General features: G+C 44.0%; 1 protein-coding gene across 12 annotated transcripts in view; it reads right to left on the bottom strand.

The window, feature by feature from the left end:
- Positions 1-27,501, bottom strand: part of pde4dip (phosphodiesterase 4D interacting protein) — a 330,703-nt gene that overhangs the window by 185,341 nt on the left and 117,861 nt on the right. For all 12 annotated transcript variants that reach the window (XM_085982652.1, XM_085982655.1, XM_085982653.1 and 9 more), the window contains 10 exons: positions 23,117-23,254; positions 21,158-21,277; positions 18,886-18,978; positions 15,925-16,161; positions 11,851-12,009; positions 9,355-9,468; positions 6,083-6,220; positions 3,440-3,619; positions 2,333-2,527; positions 1,116-1,304 (listed from right to left, as the gene is read on the bottom strand). In XM_085982652.1, coding sequence (XP_085838778.1) covers positions 1,116-1,304; positions 2,333-2,527; positions 3,440-3,619; positions 6,083-6,220; positions 9,355-9,468; positions 11,851-12,009; positions 15,925-16,161; positions 18,886-18,978; positions 21,158-21,277; positions 23,117-23,254 — 1,563 coding nt within the window. The remainder of the gene's footprint in view (positions 1-1,115; positions 1,305-2,332; positions 2,528-3,439; positions 3,620-6,082; positions 6,221-9,354; positions 9,469-11,850; positions 12,010-15,924; positions 16,162-18,885; positions 18,979-21,157; positions 21,278-23,116; positions 23,255-27,501) is intronic.

The following is a 27,501-nucleotide window of genomic DNA, read 5'->3' as shown; positions in this document are numbered from 1 at the left end:
GTTATTGTTATATATATATATATATATCTCTATATATCTCAAAGATATTAGATCATTTTCTCTTCTTCACCTTGGTACTCTCTGCCTCACACATCACTGTATGGCTAAGAGAGTGACCACGTGGCCTGCTCCTAGGCCTCAGCCTCAGGCCGGTGATGTCTTCTCTCTCATTTCCCCTTAATTTTGTTCTCTGTCCCCCATCAATTTTTCTTCCCTTTCTTCCTGAGCTGCTGACTTATGTTAGGATGCAGTTACTTGAGCACTGCCAGTCCTCCAGTCCCTGACCCAACTAGCCATTCTTCATGTGTCAGCCTAGACAATGAATGCTGACGGCTATTTTTTTTTTAATGGGGGGGCGGGTGGAAGGTGAGGAGTGGGAGCGGACGCGGAATTGCAGCCATGCCTGATCCTGTCTTCACCTGATATCCATGCAAGTGCATTCTTCCGACAGGGACGGAAAATGTCACTGGATAATGATCAGAAAAGGGAAACCTGGCTGAAATCTTCCCCTTTCAAACTGAAGGAAACTAAAGGTAATTGCCCTTGCTAAGATCAGCTAACTCAGCATAATCCAGGGGGATAGTGGGAAAGATGACAGCCAAGACCTGGACTGACAACAATACTACATAAAAACTCAAGGAATGTTTCACATCTGGAATTTTGTTAGGAATTCTATACAATGGGAGCAAATGGAATGAATTTAATGAACTGCATCCACATTTCTCTCAGTTTAAAACTGAGTTTTTCTGTAGATAGCACCACGAACACTGCAATGAGGCCATTCTACAGTAGAGACAGCACTGGGTTCAAAGACTTGAACAATGGTAGGTACACAGTGGACCTCAACCTTTCATTGCCAATATTTCTGGTTCAGGCTTGTTACCAGTACATGCGCAGCTTGTACTGGCTCATGCTTCTGTTGTTACAGGTAGCACACTGTTTGTATTGGCTCACATAACTCTTGCTACAGGTACATTCTGTGCTTGTACTGGCATGAACTTTTCTTGGTGTCTCACTCCCATTTTGCAGAAAGGCAATTCCATTAAGCAGCAGGACTGCTGAATTCAGCACAGGGCAGGATGCATTTGTTGATCTATCAAACTTCAAGGACTTACATGGATTAGTCGATCCTTTTCCTGAAGAAGTTCTTTGAGGTGGGCTATTTCTGTTGGTAGCTCCGATGAGAAAACATTCTGCTTGGTGAAATTAGCTACTTCGCGATCCTTTTCCACCAGCTGCCGACGCATTGCCTGCAGCTCATGGTTCTTCTCCGCAAGAGTATGCGTCAGCCTCTCTGCTGCATCCTGAACAATAGGAAAAAAACATACATATTAAAACCTGTCTCCACTGACCATCAGTAGAGATAGCAGCAAATTATGTGCCCCAGATTGGCTCAGTTGCTAAATGTCTCATTGCTGCGTCAGAAGGTTGTGGGGTTTGAGCCCCACAATTTACCGCTTGATCTAAAGGGATGCTGCACTGTTAGAGGTGCTGTCCTTTAGATGAGACATTAAACCGAGGCTCTGCCTGCTGGATCTGGCGGATGTTAAAATGTCAATTTTATTGACTGGAGTGACTCTACTCAAAATAGGCTTTGTGCCTAACGAGCCTGAAGCAATAGCTAATTTATCGATTACCATTTCGGCTGGTAATGCATTTTGCCAACTGACTTCGTTGTCGCTATAAAACTCTCCAAGACGATGCACGGAGACTGGTACTGAGCAACATGTCTCCACCCCATTCTTCAAATGTTATCTCACTGTTTCCATGGATACCTGCAATAACTGCAATGAAAGCAATGCTTACATTACCTGATCTGATCAGTTTTGATTAGTTAATCGAATAAATATGCCCATCCTAATCATACCATAAATTTTCAGAATGTAGTCGTTAATGTATTAGGTGCAGCCAACAGTCTAGATACCTGCAAGGGGTTAGTCAGAAAATGACATCTTCATAAACAGCAGTATATAAGGGTGTTTATGGGAGACACACATAAAATGCTTTATAGGGAGGGTGCTTTAAGTGATTTCTCAATTACCAAAAGAGCCATACAGAACTGCATACTACAGAGACAGAAGCAATATAGAAACGTGTTTATTGTGGTTTTTCAATAGGGAGTTATAAATAATGTGCATAGTATGGGTGTGTGGTTTATAAGGGAGTGACATGAGAGGCCGAAGTCAAAGTGGTTTTCAAAGGAGAAAGGGAAGCTCTAAACAATGTGTGTTATATCAGCAGGTTGTGATATGGTCTGATGCTATGGGTCTTTAATTGTTATGGGAAATAAACCACACAGAAACAGGAACAGAGCATCCAGGCAGCGCATTACCTTCCTCTGCTGATCATGGGAGCTGATGGTCTGCAGGAGCTCCGCTACCTCTTGCTCGTGATTAGCTGCCAACATGTTTCTGTCGGTTAGCAGTTCCTGCAGCATTCGTTCCTTCAGCTGCAGCCGCAGCCTCAGCTGTTCCATCACCTCGTTGGACCCAGCGCAAACCTTGTTGATCAGCACTGCAGTCAGATCCTGCCGGGGAGAGTTACACAAAAAGCAGGACTTCAGAGTGTAGTCTGCACAAACCTGTCACTGAGAGACACTACCCTGAATGATGTCTTATTCGAGAGTCACTCTCAGAAATGCACTAACACACTGCACCATGGTTTGATAGGTGGGTACCCTCACTTTCACACAAAGAGGTTTCACTTCCCTTGATAGTCACCAATTAGCAAGCTCAGGTAACATTCCTGTGTGCACTATTTAAACACACTTATTAACTTGTTTATTCAAAACCAGTGAGCTGCATTAAATATGGCGCAAAGGAATTTTGTGGGAACCTATTAATCATTGTGCTAGCAGAGGAAATTAAACCCCTCCCTGAGCTCCTTGTTTCATACACACCCATGCTAAGGAGCTGCCACACACAGATAAGATAGTTCCCCCACAGGAAAAGGGCAATGGGGCAGGTGCTGAATGACCAGACACCTCCAAATAGAAACCGGTAAGATGGGGGGGATGAATATTTACAGACCATTCAAGTTAGAGATTGTATAGGTTGAATAAAGCCTTTTTACTTACCCTGTGGACAGCCCCACTTGCTAACAGTATCTGGGCAACCAGGGAGGAATGGGCAGCAGCTTTGAATCCCATAGTGATAGGGGCTCTGAGCAGACAGAAAACACACGGAGCAACAGCTCTCCTTGGGGTTACAGCGCCCTGGGATTTTGCAATATATGGACCCTGGGCTGTATTATGAGCATCACTAGCCTACCGTAAAATATTCAGGCACAACCCAATTGGTTGATAACTGCAAAATTGTGCGACTGTTTTCCTAACTACTATAGTTTTCAGAAATGTATTTTATCACATGGCCATGAATAGGATTTGTGTTGTCAGAGCTCCGAGTGAATTTTTCTTTCCGTGGCCTAGTGAGTTCCCTACCTCTACCTCCTTGTTGCGGTTGTGCAGTGATGCCTGGAGCTGACTACTGACTGCGTCCTTTTCCTTCAGGGAGTGGGCATGCTTCTCCTCCGCCTCCTGCTTCAGCCACTGCAGATTCTTGTATGCCATTGCAATCTGCTCCAACTCCAGGTCCTTCCCTTTCATGAGGCTGTCCAGACTCTGAAAATCAGAGGGAAAAAAAAAATCACAAACACAAGCTCAGTTTAGATGAAGGCCATTCGGCCCATTAAATTTCATCTTCCACAACATCAACATATTAAACAATCTTACATTCTGCGAGCATGGAAAATACAAAGAGAATCTAAATCTAATTTACTGAGGGTTTCACCGTTATTTGAAAACACTGTCGAGACTCACTCACACATAGAAAACCTGTGAGGCAACAACCAATCAACTGTGTGCAAGAAGAAACTCTCAAATTGCACAGAACTGCCTCAACAAAGATTATAACATTTTTTAAATGATCTTGCGCTAATTAACAGTAACCTCATCACTCACCCTTACCTGTAGTCAAGATTTAAAAAATGTAATAAGTACTCCAGTCACCCAAAGTTTTTTTTCACATATCATTTTGGATTGCTATGTAACATAATGCATGACCAATAACATTGAGCTCCTCTTGTTGTAGATTTAGAATCAGGCATCCGCCATTTCAGATGTGGCACAGACATTCCTTCCAGTTGCTCAGTTTATAATAGGTACTCTATAAATTTAAATGGTACTCTCTGGATTCCAGCAAGTCCTGTTTAATACATAGACCACTCTCTCCCACCCCTCACCCTGCTCTCCCATTATCGTATCAGCACTGACTCACTTTTGTCATTTCATCAGCACAGTAAAAACAAGTGTCAGTGTCAGCCTTGGCTTAGTGACATCACTCTCGCCTTTGAATCAGAAAGTTGAGGGTTCAAGCCCCATTCCAGGACTTGAGCACATAATCGAGGCTGACATATCAGTGAAGTACCAAAGGAGTGCTGCACTGTCAGAGGTTCTGTCTTTTGGATGAGACATTAAACCTAGGGTCTATCTGCCCTCTCAGGTGGATGTAAAAGATCCCACGGCACTATGCAAAGAAAAGTAGGTGAGTTCTCCCGGTGCCAACATTTATTCCTCAACCAACATCACCAAAAAACAAAAAATCTGGTCATTTATCTCACTGCTGTTTGTGGGACCTTGCTGTGCACACATTCCCTACTTTACAACAGTGACTACGCTTCAAAAGTACTTCAACGGCTGTGAAGTGCCTTGGGATGTTCTGGGGTAGTGGAAGGCTCCATATAAATGCAAGTTCCATCTTTTTTTTTATAAAGTGACTGCTCAACTCTCATTCACAGCAGCCATTTTCACTGACGAGATCATTAGCAGCCTCTCATCACTAAATGATGAGATCACACAGCTTGCAAAATAATCGAAGTCAACACAGGAGGGCTTTGTGAATTGGGATTTTTTTTTTAGTGGTGAAACAAAAGAGAGGTTTTCTGTATATTAACGATTATCTTTGACTTTGATTAAAGAATGAGAACAGGGTTTTAAGACACTGGCCTAGAAATTGAGTGCCCTTAGCGCCGATTTTGCGGCGCTAGAGGGCCTAGCGCTGCATTTGGCGCCGGCGCCGAAATTGCCTGGGGCCCTTACGCCGCGGTAGACCGGTAGCGCTGCGCCGGCACCGATGACGTCATCGGTGTGTGCAGCGTCCCGGTTGCCATGCCGACGGGCCCCAGCGCCGAAATTCAGTTGCGGCCGCCTCGCCCGTGACAGCCGCAACTAAGACTCTGGCAACAGAGTCTTAGCGCCGGCGCATTAAAGGCCCCGCGGCGGCCGGCCGCTTTCCCGCCGGCCGCCTGGCCGCAGCTCCCTCCCCGGACTTCCCCCCCCCCCCCCCCCCCGGAACAGAAGCAAGCCCGGCACTTGTCCGAGGTGCCGGGCTCATTTTTTAAAAGATTTTCGCGGGCCGCGATCGGGTGCAGGCAGCTCCTCCTTAAGGGAAGGAGGAGGCCTGCACTTCCCGAGCCTGCCGCACCGCATCGGGTGCCGCAGCGCCGGAATTGCGGCGCGAAACGGCAGTTAGCGCCGATTTACCGCCGCAAAGACCCTTCAGTAGCGCCAGCAGCCGTTTGGGCGCGGCCCTGCTGAATTTTTGGCACGCGCAGGGGGACTTAGCGCCGGCACTAACTTCCGGCGCTAAAGCCCTGGCTAAGCCAAAACTCAATTTCTAGGCCACTGAATTTAGAGATTTCATTATTTCAGCCAGCAGCTAAAATGATGACATCATCACCTGGTGACAAAAAGTTGCCAACAAATTCTGTACAGCAACAAAATGGATGCACTCAATGAGAGGGATGCAACATAGTTGTAAAGAAAAAAGCAAGTCAACACTGGGAAGTTGATATGCAAGAGGTGTTCTGTGCATTAACAGAATGAAGTAGAACCTGCATGCCCTCTTTAACTGCTCTGGTTGAACACTCTGTTATTTATTTCCTACATATATAAATGTCTGTAGATCTGCAGTGGGTCCACTGACGAAAGGTCATCGACCTGAAACATTAACTCCATTTCTCTCTCCACAGATGCTGCCTGACTTGTTGAGTATTTCCAGCATTTTCTGTTTTTATGTCCACTTACGTTGATAGTTTCTTCATTATTGGAGAAGATGCAGCGGAATCTCTCCAGATCCCTTTCTTTCTCACGTAGCGCCAGGTGCAGCTGCTGGATTTCACTCTCCTTTTCTTCCAAGGTACTGAACTTCTCATCAATGGCACGCTAGAAAGAAACGGTAAAATGGGTTTCCAACTCATTACAAATAGATATGCGCTCCTGATTCTTAGAAAATTTGAAAACTGCACAGATTTGAACTCTGGGACCTGTACTCTGTAAAGTACTGTACATTGGTGCTGTGACAAATGGATAGTAAATGAGGGAGGGGGGGGGGGCGGGTTTACTACGTTAAAGGCGAGTTGTTGTTGTAAATTGTGATGCTGGTTTTCTGCCACTGGAGACATATCTAAAATGCCCCTTTTGTCACAAGGATCTACTACTTACAGAGTGGACCAATGTACAGTAATTTGTCCAAGTACCTGAATGTTTTGACAGAAGCATAGACTATAAAAAGCCTATTCTGCCTATCAAGCCTATTTTTTTTCCCACATACAACTTAAAAAATCTCCTTTGATGGACTCTACCACACACATTGGGGTCGATTTTCGTGGAGCTGTCAGGCGGGGTTTCAGGCATGTGGGGGAAATCCCAAATTCGGGGGTTCCGACACCATCCCGCCCAAAACCCCGCTCCATGCAACTTTCAGAGGCGGCGGGTCCCCGTCCTGCACTGGGACCCGCCGAAACCAGGCGGGAAGGGATTAGTGCCAATTAACTGCCTGTTAACAGGTAGTTAACAGGCAGTTTTTAGCCTAATCCCTATTTTGAGGGGTTTCGTGTGGGATTCCCGACAGCTCCAAACCACGCCAGGTTAGAGCAGGCGGGCCGTCGGGTTGAAGGAGTTGGAGGGGTCGCGATGTCGGTGTTCAGGTGAGTGATGGGTGCATGAGTGCAAAGGTAAGTGTGTTTGGTGTGTCTAAAGTGTGTAAAGAACTTTTACTTACCTGTACTTACCTTAACAGCCTTTCTTCCTGTAGCTGTCGGGAGCCCATCACTTAGCCGGCACTTAAAGCTGAACGGCTGCGATCTGTGAAAAGTGACAGCCTTCAGCTTTGAGTGCCGGTGTGAGTTCTAACTGAGTCTGTGGAGAAGGACTCATGTTAAGAGCTCAGACTGTCAGTGTTTCACAGCTTCAAGCAGCTGTGAAACACTGATATTTCATCTGTCAAGAACTCTTGACAGATGAAATTGCAGTCTGTGACGTCACCTGTTGCCGGGTGGCCCTTAATTGGCCTGCTGAGCCCGCTGGGCGGGCTCAAGGTCAATCAAGGGAAAATCGCGCGGATTGGCCGGACGTCAAAGTAGGCGGGTCTAAAACCCAAAAGTTGTAGTCCCGCCTTCTTCCCGACAGCGTCAGGAAAATCGACCCCATTGAATTTCCTGACGGAATGTTCATCAAAAATACTCCAATTCCTAAAAGTATGCAAGCAAAGTGCCAGCACATTTATCTATCCTCACATCTTCACTATTCAACTCTAGGCAGCTACCCTCCTCAGACACATTCAATACGCTGTGTGGGGACAAATATTCTTTTAATCTCAAGTTTCACTTGAGGCATGTTAATTTGTGTCCTCTAGCTTTATGCTGACAATCCAATTTGCAAAGCTGGTTTCCACTAGTAATATCTATGGCTCCCAGCATTGGCTTGGTTGGTAGCACACTCCCCCTGGTGTGGGTTTGAATCCAACTCAAGCACTTAACACATAATTTAGGCAGACGTTCCCATGCATTACTATGGGAGCTTTGCATTGTTGGAGGTGCCATCTTTTGAATGAGATATTAAACCAAGATCCCATCTACCTGTTCTGGGAGTTCAAGTGGAAGTTAAGGCTCCCATGGCATTATTCAAAGAGAAGGGCATTTTCCTGCTGTCCTGGTCAACATTCCTGCTTCAACCAACATGACCCAACAAGAGATTAACTGGCTATTCATCTCCGAGCTATTTTCTGGGATGTTGCTGATGCAGAATGTCTACTGCATTTGTTTGTGACAGCAGGCTCTGCACGCCAAAAAAATGTTTGTTTTTTCCAATAAAAGATCAATCCCTCCTCATATCTCCCTCCTCATAACTCAGAGCCCTAAGTCAGAATCATCCTTGCCTAGGTTATTTTGAAACACCAGGGGAGAAAAATCAGTACAACAGCATAACTCCAGAGGCCTGACATGTCTGAGATTTAGTTTATCAATTCTGGCTCCCCTTTCCTTATCAATGATCTCAGCTCATTGAATTCATATTGTTATAGACAACCTTGAATCTAACTTCATACGACAATCAATAAATGAGTCCCAGGAGTAGTTAGACGCAGTGCCTTAGTTTGGTATCTATAGGTTCAGGAAAATCCCTTGACCTGTGCAATACATTCAAGCTTGACCAACACATAGCTACATCTTTGTCTTACTGAACTGTGAATTGGTTCATTGTGGAGGATTTACTGAAAAAGTGTGTGACTCTTTGCAGATGGCACCTCTTAAAATGTATTTTTCCACCACCGCACCCCCCACCCCACCCTCTACTACCACACAGAGCAGCAACCTTCTATACTTCTGCTGAAGGGTCCCAGACCTGAAACGTTAACTCTGTTTCTCTCTCCACGGATGCGGCCTGGCCTGCTGAGTATTTCCAGCATTTTCTGTTGTTATTTCAACCTTCTATACTTGATGGGGCAGATTATCCTTTCAACACTTATGAATCCACTGTGTTAAATTCAGTACTTACAATTTGCACATTTTTATCTGTATCTTACGGGAATCTTTTCTTAACAAAAGAGATTACATTTTTAACTATTGATTTCCAATTCATGGGGGCGAGGTGGTGGGGGGAGGAGGAGAGCTCCATCTGGCTGCTTTCTTATGCATTCAGAGGTACAACTTTTAGAGTATTTTTACAATTTTGTTAAAATAGTGAGCATAAAAATTCCTTCCAGTATGGTTACAATGTCTCTAACACATAGTGAGCAGGGAAATTGTTCCCCATCCTTTCAAACTATGCAATATGGTGCAGAGATGTAAAGGAACATTACAAAAAAAATTAGGATTAAAGGAATATTACTTTCAAAATAAAGAAAGTACAGGCGTCCTATTAATTTAGTCACCAACAAGTTTAATGGAATAAACAAACACTCACTAGTACTAGGAATACATTTAGTAAAGGAAGCCTGGAGATACCATTGAGGAAGAAACAATATGATCATTTGTACATTAAGCAGAGAAGTAAATAGGAAGCAAGATACTCTGACCTACCTCCAAAGCTTTATCTCTCTCATTGATACGCTCTCGGAGCTTATCTACCAGCGCATCTCTTTCTTCTCCACTTTGCTCCCCGTTCTGCTGGCATTCAAAGAGTTCAATATATTGCTGTGAACGTACAAAGAGAAATCATTGGAACAAAGATTGCATTACAACAGAATCCTTTCATCTTGAACACCTGGCTGTGATTCCAGTCCAGGCTGCGGAGATGAAAATCTCCTCCCCGCAGTGGCTGGTAAAGGATCTAAATGAAAAGAGTTTGGGCTGTGTCAACCCAACTCCCAATCAACACGAAGCACAACACTAAACTTCTCAAAATCCCATACACATTTTGAAACCTCTCACAGGCTGCAAAGAGGACTGGTGTCGGAAGCAGAAAAATTGCCTTTGTTCAATATGCCTTGGTTTCAGGTAGATACAGGCAGATTGCTGGAGCAGTGTAATGGGAGTTTTTACACAATGGCCTGGATTTTGCTGTAGGAATAACGGCGAGGTTATCAGCGCTCACCATTATTAAATAGTAAATCGGACAGCAGCTTCCGGCGGCCACACATGCGCAGTTAAATGTGGGAATCAGGAGGTTGCTGTCTGAGTTGCTCTACTCCTCCAGAAGCTGTGCTATAGTGGTATCTCGCCAAGAGACTCACTACTGAAACACATGGAAGGGCATGAAGTTGCTGTACTTACATGATAGATACCCACTAAATTCACTAGAAAACGTTAGGGCTTGTCCATTCCAGTGTAACTAAAGTTTTAATGGCATGATGAGTCTTAATTACTGCCACACAACCTCTTTGGCACTGAAAATTAACTTTTACAAGTGTGGAGTCTCATTCCTTCAGATTTTAATTATTGTTGGAGATTTTAAAACTTTTTTTTTAATAAAATGTTTATTTAATTTTTTTTCCCTGTCTCTTTTATCTCTTTTTAATCCCATCTTTCTTTCCCTCTCTTTATTTCGCTTTCTGTGCATGGTCTGGCATTGAATTAACTATTCTAACTTACACTTACTGGTTCAGACTGCATGCCTCAGTAAGGATTCTTCAATCTGATTGGTTTAGGAGATACAGAGTTACTTGCCCTGTTCACACAGGTCCCAGAACCCCTGTAGAGGACGGCGCGCCAAAGTGGATTTCCAATCAGTGCAAGTTCTAATACAAAAGACCATAGAAAGTCTGTGGGCAAGCACAAGTGTAATGAAAAGATTGCGCCGTTCGTTCACCGCTGCCCACAAAATCCGGGCCATTGTCTGATTTAACCTGGGAAGTCTACTACTTGTAGACAATAAAGCATGCTTTTTGACACATATTTAATAAAAATAACCTACATTTATGCACCACTTTATCACATCTTTCAGAAACATCCCAAAGAATTGCACTTACAATGAATTGCTTTTGAAGTTCAACTATAAAATATATAGGTAAAAATCAGCCATTTTCCAGACAAAAACAGCAGTGAAATTAATTAGAGTTTATCTGTTTTTGATGGTATTAGTTGAGGGACAGGTGCTGGGCAGGAAAGTGAGACAACTCCCTGCGCTTCTTTGAATAGTGACATGGAATCTTTAATGTCCACCTGAACCACTGATACAGATAGCATCTGATGATTCAGTACTCCCTCAATACCACACTGAAATGTCAGCCTAGCTTATGTCCTCATGCCCTGGAGTGGGGCTTGAACCCACAACCTTCTGGCTCAGAGTCAAGACAACTACTAAGCTGACAATGCGGTAATGCATATACTCTGTCCGACAGCCCAGGGACTCGATCCACCCCAGCGACTCTACCAATATTGTTTCTGATCCATCTGCCAGAATGTGCATGAGGGTTGCTCTGGCGACTTACCCTCTGAATTCTACTCGCTTCCGGTAAGGAACCACTTAGCCTGGGCTCTGCTCTTACCTCAGACGGCGGAGGTTGTTAAATGTCATCCTACCACACTGCAACTTAACATGTAACCAGCATACAATGTGCTGCAGCATAGAGCCTCTACCAGCACAGCCCCTGTCAAAATAACTTGCTGGTGTGGTTTGGAGCCATGTCCCAGTTTTGATTCGTTATCTGTGCTGAGTTAGATGATCTCAACAAGGGGGAAGGCAGGGGCTTGGGGGTATGGGAGGTGTAAACAAAAAATCAGCTAGGGTTCTTACTCGTGATTGTTATCCGGTGACCCCTCTTGGAAAGCGTGTGTGAGAATAGTGAATAGACTCAGCGGTGATGCCATCATCAGTTGAATAGCCTGCTGAAAATTCACTGTATAGCTCACACAAGAATGAAGAATGGGAATTCCGAGAAGGTACCAGAGGGCTGCCAGTATTGGTGGTACCATATCCCAGTAAGATTTGCCAACTTCAATAGAGATGGGGAGGGATTGGAAAACATCCTGTGGAAGGTTGAAACAAATGGAGGAGAAAAAAAGTATTTATTTGTAAGGCAAAGGATAACTGGATTGTGTTGCTGCGAGCTTCATGGAGTGGGTGCCTCTTTGTACCTGCAGGAAGTGCTCTTTGTCATGTAATCTCTCTTTCAGGCACTGGATGTTCTCCCCCTGGACATGGGCTTCACGTTGATGCTCTCTCTCCAGGGCTTGATAGTGCTGCTCCTTCTCCAGGAGCTCCTGTCGGACCTGTTGCAATGTGCTGCGCAGCTCCTGAAACAAACCGCAAAGAGCTAAAATTACTAGCAGTTTGCCACAAGATTAATACGGATTCTCTGCATCAGTTAACAATCAAATGAACTGTGCGGTATAATTAATTTTGCGTATATGCTACAAGGCTAAAATAAGTCTACAATATCTTGGACCCAGAAACAGCAAGAAAGCAGTCGAAAATACACATCCGCAGCAGACAGTGATTCTTAATGAACTAGCACGAGAAATTTGACAGTTAAAGAAAAAGACTTGCATTTATATAGCACCTTTCACGACCACCGGACATCTCAAAGCGCTTTACAACCAATGAAGTACTTTTTGAAGTGGAGTTACTGTTGTAATGTGGGAAAACGGGGCAGCCAATTTGTGCACAGCAAGCTCCCACAAACAGCAATGTGATAATGACCAGATAATCTGTTTTTGTTATGTTGATTGAGGGATAAATATTGGCCAGGGCACCAGGGATAACTCCCCTGCTCTTCTTCGAAATAGTGCCATGGGATCTTACACGTCCACCTGGGAGAGCAGACAGGGCCTCGGTTTAACATCTCATCTGAAAGACTGCATCTCCGACAGTGCAGCACTCCCTCAGCACTGCACTGGAGTTTCAGCCTAGCTTTATGTGCTCAAGTCCCTGGAGTAGGACTTGAACTCACAACCTTCTGACTCAGGTGAGCATACTACCAACTGAGCCACAGCTGACACTTTGAAGTTGTGAGACTTGGAGGTACAGACTGTTAATACACTGCTCTTCACCTCAAGGACTGGTTTCAAATCCAGACCAGTCTATGGTGTGAAAGTGTCTATTGTCTCCGGCAGTATCAACACCGTTCCAAGTGTTTTTTTTGGCACTACTACTTGGCACAAACGGGCAATCTGAGTCAGAGAGGCTGGAGGGGTTGGTGCAGATGATGGAAAAAGTTACACCGGTAAATTAAGAAAGGAGGGAGAGAGAAAACGGGGAACTACAGACCTGTTAGTCTCACATCAGTAGTTGGGAAAATGCTGGAATCTATTATAAAGGATGCAACATCTGGGCACTTAGAAACTAATAGTAAGATTGGGCAGAGTCAACATGGATTTATGAAAGGGAAATCCTGTTTGACAAACCTATTGGAGTTCTTTGAGGATGTAACTAGTGGAGTAGACAAAGGGGAACTGGTAGATGTGGTGTATCTGGATTTTCAGAAGGCCTTCGATAAAGGCCCACACAAGAGGTTGGTGAACAAAATTAGGGCACATGGAACCGGGGGTAATATACTAGCATGGATTGAGAATTGGTAAACAGACAGAAAACAAAGGGTAGGTGTTATAAATCTCATCATTCATCAAGAAACTACTCGTGAAATAATGCTGGACGGCCAGCTGGTGGCGCCGTCCAAGGAGTATAAATACTCGGGCGTCGGCCCCAGCTTTCCAGGGACATTTTTTAAGACAAGGAACTAGTGAAGTACAACTAGACCTCCATGTTCTGAAACAAGTTGATGAAAGCCTTGCTTTATGCTCAAACCAAGTGCGTAGTGAGTTTTATTACGTCAATTTAATCAACTTGATATCGACTCCACGCTTTGGGTGATTCGGGAACAGCCAGCTGCGATTCGAACCATAGAAGGGAACTCAGACAAGTAATTGATCCATCATGGAGAAACTACTCAGACCCGCCCGTCTCGACCTGGACCCAAATTCACTTACAGCCGCTAAGGTATGGAAACACTGGTATCGTACCTTTAGCAACTTCCTTGAGGAGTGTGGTGAGAATGTTCCTAACAAGTTATGAATGCTTGCTAATTATGTATCCCCTCATGTGTTTGATTATATCGAAGACTGTGTAGACTATGACACCGCTATCCAAATACTACAGCAGCTATATGTCAAGTCCCCAAATGAAATTTTTGCTCGGCATCTACTGGCCACAACTCGACAACAACCCGGGGAATCACTTGACGAATTCCTTCAGAAACTTCGCAGGCTCAGCAAGGATTGTAATCTTAAAGCTGTTACAGCTGAGCAGTACCAGGAGGAGTTAATTCGTGATTCCTATATTAATGGGATTGCATCTCCCTTCATACGTCAGCGTCTGTTGGAGAATAAAACCCTCAAGTTACAGGCTGCCTATGACCAGGCATGTTCTCTGGACTTCCAAATCTTTTAGGCAGGAAGAATGTTATAATTCTCATCATTCATCAAGAAACTACTCGTGAAATAATGCTGGATGGCCAGCTGGTGGCGCCTTCCAAGGAGTATAAATACTCAGGCGTCGGCCCCAGCTTTCCAGGGACATTTTGTAAGACAAGGAACTAGTGAAGTACAACTAGACCTCCATGTTCCGAAACAAGTTGATTAAAGCCTTGCTTTATGCTCAAACCAAGTGCGTAGTGAGTTTTATTACGTCAGTAGGGATAAACGGGTCTTTTTCAAGATGGCAGGCGGTGACTAGTGGGGTACCGCAAGGATCGGTGCTTGGGCCCTAGCTATTCACAATCTATATCAATGATTTGGATGAGGGGACTAAATGTAACATTTCCAAATTTGCTGATGATACAAAGCTAGGTGGCAGTGTCAGTTGTGAAGAGGATGTGAAGAGGCTTCAAGGGGATCTTGACAGGCTCAGTGAGTGGGCGAGAACATGGCAGATGGAATATAATGTGGATAAATGTGAAGTTATCCACTTTGGTAGAAAAAACAGAAAGGCAGAGTATTTCCTAAATGGTGACAGATTGGGGAATGCAGATGCTCAAAAGGGACCTGGGTGTCCTTGTATATGAGTCACTGAAAGTGAATGTGCAGGTGCAGCAAGCCATTAGGAAGGCAAATTGTATGCTGGCCTTCATTACAAGAGGATTTGAGTACAGGAGTAAAGAAGTCTTACTCCAATTATATAGGAAAGCAAAATACTGCGGATGCTGGAAATCTGAAATAAAAACAGAAAATGCTGGAAATACTCAGCAGGTCAGGCAGCATCTGTGGAGAGAGAAACAGAGTTAATGTTTCAGGTCGATGATGAAGGATCATCGACCTGAAACATTAACTCTGTTTCTCTCTCCACAGATGCTGCCTGACCTGCTGAGTATTTCCAGCATTTTCTGTTTTTATTTCCAATTATATAGGGCCTTGGTGAGACCACACCTGGAGTACAATTTTGGGATATACTTGCCATAGAGGGAGTGCAACGAAGGTTCACGAGATTGATTCCTGGGATGGCGGGACTGTCGTATGAGAAGAAATTGAGTAAACTAGGCCTGTATTCTCTTGAATTCAGAAGAATGAGAGGGGATCTCATTGAAGCATACAAAATTATTACAGGGCTTGATAAGGTGGATGCTGGGAGAATGTTTCCCTTGGCTGGGGTGTCTAGAACCAGGGGCCACAGCCTCAGGATAAAGGGTAGGCCATTCAGGACTGAGATGAGAAGAAATTTCTTCTCACAGAGGATGGTGAATCTTTGGAATTCTCTACCCCAGTGGACTGTGGAGGCTCAGTCAGTGGGTATATTCAAATCAGAAGTCGATAGATTTCTGAATAGTAAAGGCATCAAGGGATATGGCGATTGGGCCAGTGAATGGAGTTGAGGCAGAAGATCAGCCATGATCTCATTGAATGGCAGAGCAGGCTCAAAGGGCCGAATGGCCTACTCCTGCTACTATTTCTTATGTTCTTATTAGAAGGTTCTCTTCTGCGGTGGGAGCCAAAGCAGAATACACGGATCTCTACTCTACATCCAGTGTGCTGCAATTCCTGCTCTAGTAATGCTTGCTCCTGTCATCGGATGTTTTCACTCCCCAATACAAGTTGATGAAAAACAAAAGACTAAAAGCAAACTGGGTCAGAAAAGAATCTTAGCCAACATGATGACTGCAAGGAAAATGCATCCTTGGAAAATCAAGAAGTCATTTAAACTAAACACCAAATGCTTACTTGATTGTGCCTGATGGTAGCCTCCTTCTGCTGGTGCATCTCCTGCAGTTCAGTCTCAATCAGTTCTTTCCTCCGTCCGACTTCAGCCAGCTCATACTCCTTCTGGCGTATTAGCCTCTGCCTTCGCTTCAACTCCAGCTGACTAGAAAAGGAGGTGTTCTGCAGTTCCAGTAGCTCGGCCTGTTGGGCATGTGGTGGTGCCAGCTGTCCGTCAGTACTCTGACAGGACGCACAACGCTGCAACCCAGAGGAAACAGAAGTGTGTATGGAGTGAATGAGAAATAGGGAATATACATAAGCAATAATGAGGACAAAAAGGCTTTTTCCCTCTTTCAAATCTTTGGTGGAATTCTTTACATCATCCTTTCTTATTTCAACACTTTGTAAATGACCCCTTATCCTCCTTGCACACTCCCTCTAACATCAGGGCAAAGAGGTCAGGCAGGCAGCCTACTTTCAGGCCTCTACTTCCATCAGCCTTGGCTCAGTGGTAATGCCCTCTCCACTCCAGCGACTTGAGCACATATCTAGTCTGACACTTCAGTGCAATACTGAGGGAGTGCTGCACTGTTGGAAGTGCCATCTTTCAGATGAGATACCCTGTCTGCCTCTCACTATCTGAAGAAGGGTAGGACAGATCTGAGTGTCCTGGACAGCACTTATTTCTGAACCAACAGCACCAAAAACAGATCATTTAGTCATATCTCTCATTTCTGCTTGTGGGATTTTGCTATGCACAAATTTCCTACTCTACAACAATGATTACACTTCAAAAGTATTTAATTGACTGTGAAGCACTTAGTGCCTCTCACAACCTCAGGATGTCACAATGTAAATGCAAGTTCTTTCAATGTGAATGCTCAATTCTGACAGCACCCATTTGCTGCTCTGATGAGATCATTAGCAGCCTCTCATCACTAGAAGATGAGATCACACTGCTTGTTGCTGCTGTCTAAAATACTCAAGTAAATGATCAAAGGCAACGCAGCAGGGCTTTGTGATTTTTTTTTTAAAGTGTTAAAATAGAAAAGAAGTTTTATGTGCATAAGAACATAAGAACTAGGAGCAGGAGTAGGCCCTTCGAGCCTGCTCCACCATTCAATAAGATCATGGCTGATCTTCTACCTCAACTCCACTTTCTTGCACTATTCCCATATCCCTCGATTCCCTTAACATCCAAAAATCTATCAATCACTGTCTTGAATATACTCAGCGATGGAGCCTCCACAGCCCTCTGGGGTAGAGAATTCCACAGATTCACCACCCTCAGTGAAGAAATTTCTCTTCATCTCAGTCCCAAATGGCCGACCCCTTATTCTGGGACTGTGAACCCTGGTTCTAGACTCCCCAGCCAGGGGAAACATCCTCCCTGCATCTACCCGGTCAAGCTCTGTAAGAATTTTGTATGTTTCAATGAGATCACCCCTTCTTCTTCTAAACTCTAGAGGATATAGGCCTAGTCTACTCAATCTCTCCTCATAGGACAATCCCCCCATCCCAGGAATCAGTCTGGTGAACCTTCGTTGCACTCCCTCTATGGCAAGTATATCCTTTCTTAGGTAAGGAGACCAAAACTGTACACAATACTCCAGGTGTGGTCTCACCAGGGCCCTATATAATTGTAGTAAGGCGTCTTTACTCTTATACTCAAATCCTCTTGTAATAAAGGCTAACATACCATTTGCTTTCCTAACGGCTTGCTGTACCTGCATGCTAACTTTCAGTGATTCGTGTACAAGGACACCCAGGTCCCTCTGAACACCAACATTTCCTAATCTCTCACCATTTAAAAAACACTGCTTTTCTACTTTTCCTACTAAAGTGGATAACTTCACATTTCTCCACATTATATTCCATTTGCCATGTTCTTGCCCACTCACTTAACCTGTCTATATCCCCTTGAAGCCTCTTTGCATCCTCCTCACAACTTACATTCCAACCTAGCTTTGTATCATCAGCAAACTTGGATATATTACATTTGGTCCCCTCATCCAAATAATTGACATAGATTGTGAATAGCTGAGGCCCAAGCACTGATCCTTGCGGTACCCCTCTAGTTACAGCCAGCCAACCCGAAAATGGCCTGTTTATTCCTACTCTCTGTTTTCTGTCCGTTAACCAATCCTCAATCCATGTTAGTATATTACCCCCAATCCCATGAGCCCTAATTTTGTTTAATAACCTCTTGTGTGCCACCTTATCAAATGCCTTCTGAAAAGTGTACGCAGGGTTCGATAGGCAACCATCAGAAAGCCCTGGCCAATTGTATTTCCTTCCCTAACCCAGGAGCCTGTTGTGGGGGTGGGGGTGAGCAGCTGCGGTTTCTGATCTCAGTATTACTTCACTGAAGTCATCAGACTGACCACCCCCACTGAGATCAGCTCACTCAGAACCACCACTGAAATCAGCTAACTCAAAATCCCCAGAGATCAACCAACTCAATACTCTGACTGAGACCACGTGCAATCTTTCTGGCCAGTGTGACTCAACAACATACCAAGCAATGCACTGAAGCGCTTAGCTATTTGAGCCGCCTTGTTCCCCAGCTTTCTTTTACTAAAATAAAAGAATAGAAAAATAAACAAAATACAGCAAAAGGTGATGGTAGGATTACAGTTTAAAAAACCTGTAGATTATAGAAGAATGGAATCTGAGGGACATAATGGGATCCATGGTTTTGAGATCCTGGGAAACAATGGGTTAGATCAAGAGATGGTGGGGTGTATCTTGCTATCAACATGATGGGATAACAGGGAGGCCAAAGAGTATCTCGGATGATGTACTTGGCGGTTATAAGGAATGAGCAAGGAAGACTTATTTGGAGCTGATGAGGAACATGGAATAATCTTGAGGAGCACAAAGTACAGAATTATCGACAAAATTAGCAAAAGGCAAGAAAGGTTTGAAGTACAGAGCCTGCAGTCCAAGGCTATTTAAGTTATCCTTTTACTCGTTGCCTACCTTCAGGTTTTCAAGCTGACTGCTGTGAAGCATCTCCCTCAACTTGGCCTGAGCCTCATTCTGGCCATCAATTACACGATAAAGCTCTTCAACCTGAGAGGGGGGAAAGTGACAAAGACACTGGAATTTCAAGGTCACAAAATACACTGGTATTATTACCATGTACAAAACCATCCATAGGTTGCAGGCGGTTATTGCTATTCTTCAAGGGAGCAGATTTCCTCTGGCATTAGAATATAGCTGTGATTCCCCTAGAAGCAGCAAAGATAGAAAATCTTCCTACTATGTTCACAATTTTGCGAACACATTTCCCCCATTTGGGACTGTTATTAGTGGACGGACACCATCACATTCATCTGACATTCCTGTGTCTCGGATTCTAATGGAGGCTTTAACATATTTATTTGAAATGAGTTAACAACACTGCTAAAATAGCAGAATGAGAACTGTTATCTGGATGCAGTTTCCACTAATATCACCAGCAGTCAAGTTTAGGCTCAATTTTTAAAAAGCAAACAGGTAAATAAATGCAAGTTCAATCTTATAATGGATCTCTCCAAGTTTAGGAAAATTACCCACCCCCTCTCCATGGCTTAAGGTTTACTACCTCCAGACCCAATCTGGGCCCCTTTCAGCTCAAATTGAAGTAAACTACAGGCCAAGTTGTCTATGTGCATACAGTACACAGCCGGAATTACAATCCTGTCTATGAAAAGACTGCATAGGCTGCAAGCTCCATGGCAGCTTTCCTGAAGTGAAATCTAACTTGGAATTCTGCTGACGCTGGGCTTTTCCAATTTTTTATCAACGTGTTGAATTGTTAATGAAATAAATGAAACATTCATGCTTTTGCCCATTTCCTTGCCTTGTGAATGCACAGTACACATCATGAGCACACTAACCTACTGTACCAACAGCCACCTGTCTTTAACCAAAATGAACAAGTGACTACACTTCAAAAGTACTTCATTGGCTGTAAAGCGGTTTGGGTCGTCCTGAGGTCGTGAAAGGCTCTATATAAATGCAAGTCTTTTTTCTAATATTTCTAAGATGAATTTTCACGGGCTTCTGAGTGAATCTGTCTCTGCAATTATGTGAGGCTCTGCTGTCAGAGTGGAGCCTCACTAGACACGAGCATGGGTTGGAGATCGGCCTTGAACACAATAGTCTGATTATTTTACCATTCTCACTGCTAGCGAGACTGCGCCGGCACCAGGCTCCTGCCGTGTCAGCACTGACCCATGTAGAAGTGCTGCACAGTTCCGAGAGCAGTGAAGGTTAAGGGGAGACCTAACAGAGATATTCAAAATTATGAGCGATTTTGATAGAGCAAGTGAGGAGAAACTGTTTCCTCTGCCAAGTGGGTCGCTAACCAGAGGTCACAAATTTAAAATAATTGGCAAAAGAGCTAGAGAGGAAATGAGGAGAAATGTTTTCACACAGAGGATTGTTATGATCTGGAATCCACTGCCTGAAAGGGCAGTGGAAGCAGATTCTGTAGGAATTTTCAAAAGGCAATTGGACATGTACTTGAAGAAGACGAATTTGCAGGGTTATAGGGAAACAGCTGGGGCGTGGGACTAGATTGGACAGCTCTTTCAAAGAGCCGGCACCGGCATGACAGGTTGAATGGCCTCCTTCTGTGCTGTAAGATTCTATGGCCTGGATTTTGCGGTCATCGGCATAAATTTGGATTACGCCGCCGGCATCCGAACCAAATGCGCACTTGCCTGTTGCGAGGCCCCAAACGAAAAGTTGCTCTCAATTCCCCGAACAGTCTCTCACTTTACCCGGTCTGCATTTATATTCCTTTTATATATTTAAACAAAAACCATCAGATCAAGATATTTTATTGGCGGTTGTCCTCTTACGCTGTGCAAGCAGGCTGCTGTGCCTGTTTACACCAGCCATAAAATTTTCAGGCGTAATTGCTGGTCAGTTGGTGGGCAATTAGCCCAACTCTGCGCCAGCAATTAGGATTTCAATGTCAGTGCGGATGATCTGTCAAGTCGGAACTTGACAGATCGCAAGTTCGGGAAATCGGAGTACGCCGTCATACCAACTGCAAATTCTGTCCTGGATTCTATAACAGAAGAGAAAGACTTGCATTTATATAGCGCCTTTCACGACCACCGGACGTCTCAAAGCGCTTTACAGCCAATGAAGTACTTTTTGAAGTGGAGTCACTGTTGTAATATTGTAACTGCACAAATTTCTCGATCCTTCCAGGCAACTCTACAGCTGACATTTCTCTTCCCACGCCCACATTTACCTCCTCCTCCTTGTTTTTCAGAGCCTCGTTCAGCCCCAGCTGGGTACGGTCCTGCTTCTGCGCTGCGTAGCGCACTGCCTTCAATTCACTTTCCATTTCACATAGATTCTCCTGCAGCATCTGGGGGAAATGGTGTAATGAGAGATTTACCACATGCACAAAGCATTACATGGTGGGAGAATGTTCTTTTTTGTTATAACCTTTCCTCTCATCCGTTTTCTATTTTTTTTTAAAAACATACAATTATCCAGATTAGGCTAGGCTGTAGTCACTGCCCTTTTTTTTGCTCTATGAGGTTGTTTGATGTCCGGTGGGATATTCCATTAAAAATCCCTATCTAATGGGGAGATTTGGCAGTGGAGTCCGCAAACACAGAGTAAAGACAATGAGCCCTCACTGGTTTTAACTGCGATAGTGTAGTCTGGAGGAGTGAAAGACCACATAGGGAAAAGACTTCTCCAGTTCACTACTTGCACCATTTTGGGGGAATAATTGAAGTTCAACTCTATACTCCTTCAATCTGGTATTTCCATGGCCCTTAACAGCAAGGATGTCCAACCTGTAGCACTGGGGCCACATGCTTCTCCCAAGGCCTGTCAACCTGACCCTTGCAGCACAAGCAACTCTGTTATATATGCTTATATTTCTTATCTGCTGGCTTGTCCTGTTCAAATTTTGTATGGCTGAAGATTGGAAAAGGACTGTTAGTACTGCTCCCTCATTGGTTCATAAATCCCAAATCAAAGCCCCAAGATCCGTTAGCATCAGCAACTGGAGACATACATAAATTAACGGGAACATTGATTTAAACTTTATACACGGTCCTGGAGGCTCCATGGTACACAACTATGTTGTACAACCTTGAGTACAAAAGCTGGGACACCCCTGCTTTACAGCCTCTGAGTCAGACTGCCAATTTCTACCAACGGAGTGACTGCTGCCAACGAATCGGAAGTTGCTGCCAATGACCGGAAGCTGCGCAGAACCGTTCTGCGCATTAATCTGGAATCTGATATCGATGATGTTTCTGCTTTCCCCCGCCCCCTACAGAGCCCGAGAGTCCCAAAGGCCCGCTCCGAATTCCCGGCATCTTTTCCCCAGACCCCGTGAGACCCGAAGGCCTGCTCCGTATTCCCGGCATTTTTTCCCTCAGACCCCGTGAGACCGAAGGACCGCTCTGTATTCCTGGCATTTTTTCCCCAGACCCCGTGAGTCTCGAAGTGAACAACCAAAAAAACACTGACTGCGCATGCGCAACTACTTCAACTTCGTTGGCAGCAGTCTGGTCCTTCTACCAAATTATGGACAGTTCTGTGGTCCAATCCCATGCCTGGGGTAAGACTGCCCAAACTTATTTCATGTTAGACTTTGAGAACCAAATGAGAGAGAATTTCATCCGTTTGGGCTAGGTGTGAATCCACGGCACAGAGATGTATATTTATACAAATGTGTATTTACAAAAATATACTTGTAAAAACAGAATCCTCAAGTTTTCCTGAAATTAACCTTGTGTTTTGTACATTTTGACGTAGAATGCACTCTAAATTTACTGCAACTCTACACATCTGACATCAACTCAATGCATATAACTGCAATCCTTCAGCTCATTAAAAAACATTGAGGATTGCAGTGCGTTATGTTTTTAAAAGGGAGATTATCACTGTATGACAAACCAAAGAGACCAAAAAAGCTGCCAGTTATTCATTACAATTATGTCTCTGATGCAAGTGGGATCCACACATAATGTGCTCACAGTTGGTGCCTCAAATCATCCTACACAGTTTTTGTGGGGTGATTGTATGATGATTAGGGGGTGGTGAGGAAAAATGACTACAGTTCATGTGTTGCCTCATTGGTTCTGGCCTCATGTCTGCAGCAGCACTGCTCTAAAGAACAATTTGGATCTACGTGCCACTCGTACGCCAAACATCCATCACTCGTGGTAGCATGCCAACTCACCTTGTTGGCAGACTCGGTCTCTTGGATTCTGTCCTGCAACCCATGTACTTGGACCTGGGCTTTCTGCAGTTCAGTGACGCACTGTCCGGCCGCTGATTCATACTGGTTCAACTGCTGCTGCTGCTCCTCAATCAGGTTCTGGGGAACAACCGGTTAAACATTTATTTAATTGGTCAAATATTCCAGCAATGTCAAAGTAGTGCAATCTCTTCAGTCAGCCCATATCTGTCCAGCGCGCCATATATTCTGTGGTTAATTGTTTCCATTATTTCACATGACCCACTTTGTCTGCCCAAAGTAAATCAATTAATTTAAAAATAATTCCATATAACAAATAAACACTGTGACTGAAACACTGCCTTAGGCCCCACAGTGATATACTTCACATGGTTATTTTTCTGTTTGGGCACTGGTGCAGGGGGTAATTTATTTCAAAGTGTAGTTCAGGAACTGAGAATGTTGAATCATTTAAACTCAGTGGGAAAATGTACAGTTACGCATTCAGTAAGGAAGTTCAGAACTCTGTGTCCATCACATACAGTGTCATAATGGGGAACTGATGGCAGAGGAAAGAGAAAAATCACAGCAACTACTCTGTAATTCACACACTAACACAGCCTGATGTATAAATATTCAATAGTGTGGGACATCACAACTGAGCCCGTTCCTCACCTGAGGTCCATGTGCCCCGCCACAGCCACCATGCATACCTGAGTCACTGAAACCCAATCAGCAGCAGGAACATTGGCTATTTTCTCCCTTCCCCAACACAACCAGAGGCCAATTACTGCTCCTGTTGAGATCAGCTAACTCAGGCCAAACTGGGTTTCGAAGCTGGGTGCCATTTGCCCGATATGGCTCAGTGTCACCTCAGGCATTGCATTTATCCACTGAGACAGCAGGGTGTTCCAAATTAATGCAAATTTATTAGCTAATGCACGATATTAACAGAGCACAGGAAAAGATGCTGTGGAATACAAGTTAAATGTCACTCATTTAAGTTGACCATCGGTAGTCTGTGGCTTTTTCATTCTCAGTTTGTGGTAGTAATAGTAAACATGGGCCACAGCCAGGTGACTGATCTCATTAAATGGAAAATGGTCACTGATATTGTTAATTAATAATAAAACAAGATGCCCTGACTACAGGGGTGTTGCAGCGCTACTACACATAGCCAGAACGGTAGGAATGGCACAGCATACATTTCGAAATTCCCGTGCACACCAGCCGACCTGTTGCCTGCCACCCCTAGCCTCCTGGCCCTGAGATTCAAACACAGACAACACCACGTGCTGCTTCCTATCCTGAGTCAGCATTTTAAGCAAATAAAATGGCATCACCCACATGAGAATGGAAAACATCCAAATCCTGACAATGCTTAAATAACTTTGTAGGCAATTGTGTATACTGTACCTCCCTAACCCCATGGCAGTAGGGCATCTCTGCACCCATAAATACCAGATGTTATAATTCCCCATGTTCTGAGACAGCTAGAAGGTTAAAATCTTTAAAGATCAAATGGGGCGACTCAACTGGTGCCTAGTATCCTGTAGCAGAATCACTCAAAGGTTGCCACCATTTGCTAAATCTAAAGTCAACCAATGGCAGGGTAGGGCAGTGGAAATGTGAAATCACGCCTTGAGTTCAGAGGTTTGTTTTGTTTTGTTGCTGTTACAACCCTTAATAACAAGGGGTTTTACATCATAAGGCATAGAAGTAGATAAAACCCCAAGTTTTAAAATCCCCTTCGCATTTCTACTAAATGCTGAACTAGACCTAGGTAGCAATCCTCAGGGCCAGGGAACATTATAGATTATTGGGAATCAGTGGTAGTCACACTGTATGCAGCTCAGACCAGCTCCTCTACTGAGTGGAAGAGGCAGTGTGATGGTGCACAGCTGTTACTGAGCATTGAGTGGGAGGGAGGGGGCATGGGTAACTATAAGAAACAGAAAGGAGACACATCCGAGTGTTCAGCATGGCTGATGTTCTACATGTGACACCTGGCACTATAACAAACAAAAGGACTCGTTTACCACTGAGGTAGCAGAGAAGTCCCAGCGGGTTTGAGCACTAGGTTGTTTTCCGTTTCTTAAATTTTCAGTGAGGGTACAGGTCCTATTTTTTCTCCTCTTGTCTCCTTTCTTGGTCTTCCCAGCCAATACACCAACTACATACAAAGGAGCAGGCATGCAATCTGACCCTGCCAATGCTGCTCTTCAGTCCACCACTAGGAGCCCTGGTTACTCCTGTCCTAATTACCATCCTCCTGTGGCACCATGACTGAGATCTGCAACTCTGTCACGGAGGGAGACTGTAGGCAAAGACCAATGATGTTCCATCACTCTCCTGCTCAACTTTAGACTTGACAAAAGGTGGTAACCCTACAACCCTCTGTCAGTGCTATTCTGCAATTGGGTACCAAGATACTGCGACTTGCCCTGCTATCGGCAATTTCAATTATTCCACCTCATAAGTGGTCCATGTTTCCAGCTACTGCCCAACTTGATTTTTTTCTTATTTTATCTGCGTCACTGCATTGGCTATAATTCTACATTCTAATATGCGATGGATATGACTGTATGTACCTTCTGACACTGAAAACAGTTCTAATAAATGTATCTTGTATCTGTACAGTTGTGACACAGGCTCAGTGGAAGGATCCATCTGTAATTTACAAGAAGAACAGAAAATGCACAGTAGGTGAAGAGAAAGACAGGCTAATGTTTCAGGTGATAGCCTTTATCAGAACACTTGAAAGGCTAACCTATTCTTCTCTTTCAGATACTGGATGGTCTGTGCATTTCCATCATTTTCTGTTTTCAGAATTGTGTTCCTTTTAACTCTGTAATCTGTGTGTTATTGGGTTTGCCCAGAACTGGTCAGTCCACAGCCTCTCAGTGCTGGTGGGTCAGTGGCATCTGCAGCACTGTCACACAGAGGGGACACCCCTCTGCACTACCAGCCAGGTGATTGGCCAAAGCTACATGAGAAAAGGACAGAACCCGCAGTTCAATCATCATTTCTATAAAAGGTCACACATCTCCGGAAATTCATACAAGATCCATCTCCAGAGCCTGGGGTCAGTCGCTCCAAGTAGGTCACTGCAGGATCCTAGGCTATGCTGTTGAGTCCTCTCAAGTGTACATTTGTGAAAAATAGTCTAGAAGTAGGTTATCTGAACGGGCTGTTAAGATCGTGAGTGAACTTTGTTTATTTTCTTTGTGTTAATGCTCCTGAACTGGCTGTTCTGCCTTCACTTATCATTTGTCTCATACACTGCTGGTACCATAGACTGCCCAGCTGCTTGCTGTTCCAGCCCCTTCCCTCACCAAACACAGGAACCAGTCCACTGTGACTTGACTTTATCAGATAACTGTGTTAGAAAAGCAAGAGCAGGCAACTTTACTAATGGATAATCTATTAGCACATCTAAAAGTTATCAAAAGAGTCAGGCTTCATTAACAAAAGCTCATATAAAGCTAAGTAGTAACTATCGCACAAAAATGAGATAGGATTATGCACACACTAGTCGGTAAAATTGTTTTTAAAAATCCACAGTTCCCTTGGTGACTCAGTCTGGAAGTATACCGCCTGCTGTGGTCCTGCGCCATGCAGACCAGGAAGATCCCCAAGTTTGATCCCTGGTCTGTACTGAGTTGGCTGCTTTCACCAGGGAAACGGTAAGGATGTTACAATTGAACTTAATGACCACAGGCTATGGAGAGGAGGAATTCCCCAGCCCCGGAGTAAAGAGATTGGTGTGAATTAAATTGTTTTAAGAAATGAGAGACACCAGAGACTGATTACAATGCTGTAATCTAAACCTGGGTTCCAAAGTTTGATCTAAACCAACTTAAATATTGCTCACATGAGTTTATAATAACATCTGGACCCCTTGATTAGATTAGGTTACTATTGTAACCACTCCTAGGGTATACATTGTTATATAACATACAGCAAGATAACAACGGTTTCATATTTAACGAGTTTAACAAGTTTTACTTGATTTCTTTCTGCACAAAGAATGTTGATTGATATGGGCAGTTGCTGGTCTGTGAACCAGTACCCATGGCATTCAGTGGGTTACTTGTTACAAGTTCAGGATGCTGCATAAACAGACCACGTGCAGGCTTTATTGTCCTTGTGTTGGACACTTAAGTGACTAGTTTCTGTAATGGGCAGATGGTAGGGTTGGTATTCTAGGGGGATGAGATCAAATAAGCTGAAGGAACTTCTTTATCTGAACCCATTTGTAATCTTGTGCAACCCTAGATAAAGTACTGAACAGGACTATGCAAATGATCGGCTGAAAACCAGTGTAGTTTTTGTAGTAAAACACATTGTTTCAGCTGTGATCTTCCATCACTGTAATAAGGAAACCC

Source organism: Somniosus microcephalus, chromosome 3, assembly GCF_052327205.1.
Source record: "Somniosus microcephalus isolate GS21.2 chromosome 3, FLI_Smic_1.0, whole genome shotgun sequence".
Lineage (NCBI taxonomy): Eukaryota > Metazoa > Chordata > Chondrichthyes > Squaliformes > Somniosidae > Somniosus > Somniosus microcephalus.
This window is presented reverse-complemented; position numbering and strand designations above follow the sequence as displayed.